Below are 5,624 nucleotides of genomic sequence, written 5' to 3'. Positions count from 1 at the left end.
TATATATATATATATATGCCCCCACGCGTACAGAGAGGCACCACTCACCAGAGCAAGCGATTCCCACAAAACCCCGTCATGCTGAGTCCTCATGCGTCAAGAGAAAAGAAACACAAGAGAGGAAACGCAGTGCTAAGCGAGCCGTCCTGGACTAGTGCAATTTATCCTTTAGCTGTCTTATTTTCGTTCATTTTCTTTTTCTTCTTCGCATGAAAAGCAGTTTTCCTTTTTTTCCCTGATCCTTTCTTTTCCATATTGTGGGCAACGTAAACAACATCGAGCGCAGCCATTGGCACCTCCTCAGTCCCCCACTGGAATGCTCACGCAATGCCCTCCAATCACCCAATACCCCTTCCCACATCAGTTCACCGCGACGTTACTCCTTCTGCTGCTGCTGCTGCTGCTTCGCCCACTTCGCTAACACATCCCTCAATTCCTCTCCCTCTCCCCCTGCAGAGATTGTACGTGCATGTGCATGTGCATGTGTGTGTGTGTGTCTGTGTGTGCAAGCGTGTACATGTATATATGTTGAAACGCTCAGCACTCACAACCCTTCCCGCTGTCCTGCGCGCCATTCCCCTTCGGGGCCACACGCGCTGCGGCGCTCGCGGGCCCGGGCTTCCCCGACACCACCGACGGGTCCACGATGCCGTTCTGCACGTTGTCGTAGATCATCATGGCCGTCTTGAGGAAGGCGTCATCGACATTCTGCGCCGTCTTGGCACTGGTCTCCATGAACACCAAGTTGTTCGCCTTTGCAAAGGTCTCACCCTCCTCCCGCGACACCTGCCGCTTCGCCTCTAAGTCGCACTTGTTGCCAATCAGCATGATCACAATGGCGGTGTTGGCGTTGGCCTTCGCGTCCTCCAGCCACGTCTGCAGGTGCGTGAAAGTCTCGCGCCGTGTCACGTCGTACACAAGCAGAGCGCCGCATGCGCCTCGGTAGTAGCTGCGCGTGATGCTGCGGAAGCTCTCCTGACCGGCGGTGTCCCATATCTGCAGCTTCACGTTCTTCTGCTGGATCGTCACCACACGGGCGCCAAACTCTACGCCAATCGTCAAGTCATGGAGCGGCTCAAAACGCTTGTCGGTGAACTGGAGCAAAAGGCAGCTCTTCCCTACACCACTATCGCCGATGATAATGTACTTGAACACATAATGATGTTGAGACATGCTGAAACGTTGACAGTGCCTTCTCCTCAGGAGATACTAATAGACTTTTCTTTTATTGTTATTCCACTTCTGCCTTCCTGCTGTTGTTTTGTATGCTTTTTTGTTTGCTTGGCTGTATGGCTTTTTCTTTCAAGGCAAAAGAGCGGGTGTTTAGATAGATATAGATAGAGACCGAGAAATAGAGAGAGAGAGGGGGGGGGGAGAGGGGGAAAGCAAACAGCACTGTGATACCCACGGAGAGAAGAGCATGGGATATTCAACTGTAGGTGAGTTCAGAGTGAATATATATATATATATATAACGAAACAGAATCACTCCTTTCCCGCAGTGTATACTTGCTCTGCTTCATCACGCACAGAACTATACGGGTTCCCGCACCCACACACGCAGAGATACACAATCACACATATATAGATGCTCCCGCTGTACATAGCAATCGTCCCTCATGGCGCAGTTACATGAGTCTCGTCCAGATACTTCAGAAGCTTCCTGATGCTATCCACCAAGCCGAGGGACGCCCCAGTGACCACATCGGCAGCTGATTGCGCATCCCCGTAAGCGAATGAGCTCCCGGCACTGGCACTGCCATTGCAGTGCGAAGCACCGTCACCCGGCCCCGCTACCGCCCCACTCTCCTCCTCTGTGCACTTCAGACTGTTAGTGTTGGTATTGCTGCTGGTGGCGCTGTTGTGGAGGTTGTTGGTGTTAGTTTCGGTGTTGTTGTTAGCGTTGCTGCTGGCATTGTTCGTCTCTTCCGCCGCAAGCGCCGTGTTCATNGTGGAGGGGTGCGACGCCAGGCGCTGCAAACTCCGCAGCAACGCAATGAGACGCACATCCGCCACCGCCTTGCCGCTGCCGCCGCCACCCAGCTCGCCTCCGGCACCCTTCTGCAATGGGTCCACCCGAGACAGGCGGTGCGTCTCGCCCGAGTGCCATAGCGACGACCCAATCCACTGCATCGACTCTTTGCGGGATAGCAGTGGAGGAACGGCGGCGTCCGGTAGTGGCGAGCACTGCACCGTCTGCCGGTGCCGCCGTCGGCGCAGCCGCTCCGCGCACAACTGGGCTTTCACAACGTACGGGTTGCTCCAGAAGCGCGCTACTCGTATCTCCATTGCGTCCACGCGGCTCTCCAACTCATCAGGCAGGGAGGATGAGGACGAGGAGGAGATGATGCTCTCCGCCAGCACTGGTGTCTGCTGACGAGCACTGGACACACGCCTCGGTAGGGTGACTCCAATGATGCTCATACGCCGCGTCCCGCTAGTGACCCGATGCAGGCTGGCGGAGAGGGGTTGCAGCAGAGAATCGCGTCCCTGTGAAATAGAAATGCGGCTGGCGTTGGCGTTGGCAGCGCCCATAAGCAAAAAAGGCAACGGCGGTGGTACTGCAGCATCAAGCAGAACACTGGTCCACATACGGCATCGTGCGTCGATACCGGACAGTCGGTGTTTTAGCGCTTGAAGGTGCTCTTCCGCGACCTTTTGCTTCTGCTCTTGGGAAGTTAGCATTTCCTTCCACATCAAGAATTGCTCTCGCATACTACTCAATTCTTGTGAGGTGCCCTCCATAAGGGCCTTCTCACATGTCTCGTACTGTTTGAGATGCTGAAGCGCCGTCACGTAGCACTGGTAGGCGTGCTGCGAGTGCCCTGTAAGGATGTTCATTTCCTTAAATATAGGAGGTGTCATCGTCTTGTCCAGTTCCGCCAGATGCCCCAAGACGGTGTCCGTTGCATCAATAATCTTAGCAACACTTGTCGCGAGAGCCTGCATTGAGAATGCGAGCGCCGTCGACGTGAATTTTTCGGGTGGATCAATGAGCTCCATCTCAGACTCTCTTATCTGGAAAGCTGGTTTTACTCGCTCCTCAGCCGCTTTTCGCTGCTCCACCCGCATATCCCGAATTCTCTTCAGTTTGGTGTTCATTTCTTGATCCAGGAGGACCTCAGGCGAGCTTGAGGTGTTCAGGTTGCCCATCACCATGAAATCATCCTTGAATTTGGCACCGTCGCTCACTTTTCTCGCGTCCGATGACGATCTGTTCACGGTGGTCAAGTCCTCCAGCAACAGCATGTACGCCGCGTTATCACCGGTATCGACGATGGACCTAACTTGTGCCATCATCTCTTCGGTGAGGCGCGATGCCGCCTCCATCCGTCGTCGTCGGGAGAGGAACGTCTGCATCAGGTCATTCTCGTTCATCACAAGGTTGTTTTCGGAGTCCCGCGGCGGCGCGTGGTGCCTCCCCCCAAAGGACTGCCCAAACGCAGCGCCAGACTGCATTCCGCCCCTTATGTCTTTCTTCGGCACTCACAGCCCGGTTAATGGAAGCGCGGAACACGAAATGAAAAAGGGAAAACAAAGGAATCCGAATAAAAACGATGCAAGATGAAATATTAACAAAGAATACTCTAAACGTGTATGAGAGGCAGAAAATGGATTTACGGTGGGCAAGACACACCAAGATACGCATCTGCCAGCACTGCACACGGGCACCTAGTCACTTCTCGACTCCCGCAGTCGCGCTGCCTCCTGCATCTTCGCCTCCTTGATGCCGTCCACAATGCCGCGGAGGTGGTGTGTCGAACGACGATTCCACACCGTCAGGGCAACGATGATGAAAACACCACCAGCGTATATCTTACCGGGGGACATACGCATGCTCATTGCTGCTGTTTTATTTTTCTTGTCGTCGTTGCTGTTCTCCTCCAGTTGCTATGAGGAGGGTTCGCTGCCTAATACACGCTATATGTTCTGCCCTTTCCCTCCACACATGGCAACAAGAAAGAAGCCCATTATAACACGTTTTCAAGCATAGACGCAGACGCACACACACACACACAGAGAGAGAGAGACACACACATACGCGAATACATATAAACCAAAAAAAAAAAGACAGCTCCTCTGAACAACACTATTCAAAGTAACAAAAAAACACGATAACTAGTGCACTACGACTTGCCGATCGCTGCGCCTTCTAACAACGCTGATCGTAGCGTTGCAGTAATGCTTGATTGCACATGCTCCTCCCGCGAGAGATCCATCGTCACAGACTTTTCCGCCATAAGAAGACGAAGCTGACGGTTGGCCCTGGTGGCCTCTGCACACACCCTATTCAGGTCAGCGGAGAGCGCTCTCTGCGCTGCCTTCTCACGTTCGCACGCAGCGGACAAGCATCGAACCTCCTGCAGTAGCCGATCCCGCTTCGCTGCAGCGAATGCACACCGCGTCAGCAGCGACACGGTACCGCCCTCGACTGTCCGCTGCCGCCGCTCCCACAGGCAGCGTTGGCACTGCTCGACCTGCTGCTGCAGCGCGATGTTCTCTTCCTCGAGTGCCGCAGCAGCAGCAGCCTCCTCAGCAGCGGCAGCAGCACGGCGCCGCTCCTCTTCAACAGCGTCACGGAGGCAGCGCAGCTTCTGTGCCGCCGCCGCCTTTTTTTCGCGAAGCGCCGCAGCTTCGCGGCGCAGCGACGCCTCAAGCGGTGACGCCTCAGTTGTCACCGTCAACCGGCCGCGCAACTCCTCCTGCAGCGCGAACCGTTCCGCGTCGCACGCCTGCAGCGCATCAATGAGTGCCTTCTGCAGCTGCTCACGACGGCCGTTGAACGCAGCAGCGCCGTCCCCTTCGTCCTGCACCGCGCAAGTAGAGAGCGACGCCTCGTCGTGCAGATAACTCCGCCCCGTGTCGCCGAGGAGCAGGCGCAGCCCGGCGAGCCACGTCCGCGCGTCGCACAGCTCCGCCTTCTCGTGCTCCAGCAGTTCTGTGTCGCGGCTCAAGGCGTCATCGCCATCCAGCGCAGGCTGCGTTGGAGTCCACGCTGCAGCAAGATTGCACACAAGAAACGCAGCCTCGGAAGCCTCAGCCAACGCATCACCCAAACAGACGCGAAACAGCTCAGAATTCCCAGAAGTTAGAGTGTCATCTGAAGCTGCAATGACGTCGCGGGGGCCAGAAGCAAGCAAAACCCCGGGAGAAACAGACCGCCCGACAGATAACAAGAAATTCTCCCAAAACGCAACGGCACCAGCAGGAGCACTGGAGTTCGCAGCCGCACAAGACTGAGTCAAGCTACCGAGACACACACACCCGCTTCCACGCCCTTCAACTTTCGTTAAGTCCGAAGATATTGAAATAATGCCGCTTTCCAAAGTGGAAAGAGCCCACCTGTACACTTGACACTCATTCATGGTAAAAGAAAATCAAGCCTACAAACGTGAAAGAAGCAAACAAAAAAAGTAACGAAAGAGATCACATATTGCACCCAAGAAAACCACAGAAAACACACACCGTGAGGGCAGGCCTCCACGTACATTCCATTACGTATGACCCGCAGACATGTATGCACACGCGCGTCACCATCCACGGCCACCAAGAAATGAAGTCACTGCTGTTACTCCAATCCGCGGCTAGCGGCCCGTTATATGGGTCAGCAGCCGGTGCAAGGGT

The 5,624-nt window shown here is 55.0% G+C and overlaps 3 protein-coding genes across 3 annotated transcripts; all 3 read right to left on the bottom strand.

Moving 5' to 3' along the window:
* Positions 1-537: 537 nt before the first annotated feature.
* DQ04_07101040 (ras-related protein rab-2a) lies at positions 538-1,173 on the bottom strand (the record flags this gene model as incomplete). The annotated part of the gene is made up of 1 exon (XM_009315021.1): positions 538-1,173. The coding sequence occupies one exon, from the start codon at positions 1,171-1,173 to the stop codon at positions 538-540; it is 636 nt and encodes a 211-aa protein (XP_009313296.1).
* Positions 1,174-1,616: 443 nt separating this feature from the next.
* Positions 1,617-3,458, bottom strand: DQ04_07101030 (hypothetical protein; the record flags this gene model as incomplete). The annotated part of the gene is made up of 1 exon (XM_009315020.1): positions 1,617-3,458. The coding sequence occupies one exon, from the start codon at positions 3,456-3,458 to the stop codon at positions 1,617-1,619; it is 1,842 nt and encodes a 613-aa protein (XP_009313295.1).
* Positions 3,459-4,126: 668 nt separating this feature from the next.
* Positions 4,127-5,365, bottom strand: DQ04_07101020 (hypothetical protein; the record flags this gene model as incomplete). The annotated part of the gene is made up of 1 exon (XM_009315019.1): positions 4,127-5,365. One exon carries the CDS (start codon positions 5,363-5,365, stop codon positions 4,127-4,129), a length of 1,239 nt encoding a protein of 412 aa, XP_009313294.1.
* Between the last annotated feature and the right edge of the window lie 259 nt (positions 5,366-5,624).

This window comes from Trypanosoma grayi (assembly GCF_000691245.1).
Source record: "Trypanosoma grayi strain ANR4 Tgr_710_V1, whole genome shotgun sequence".
NCBI classification, from domain to species: Eukaryota; Euglenozoa; class Kinetoplastea; order Trypanosomatida; family Trypanosomatidae; genus Trypanosoma; species Trypanosoma grayi.
This window is presented reverse-complemented; position numbering and strand designations above follow the sequence as displayed.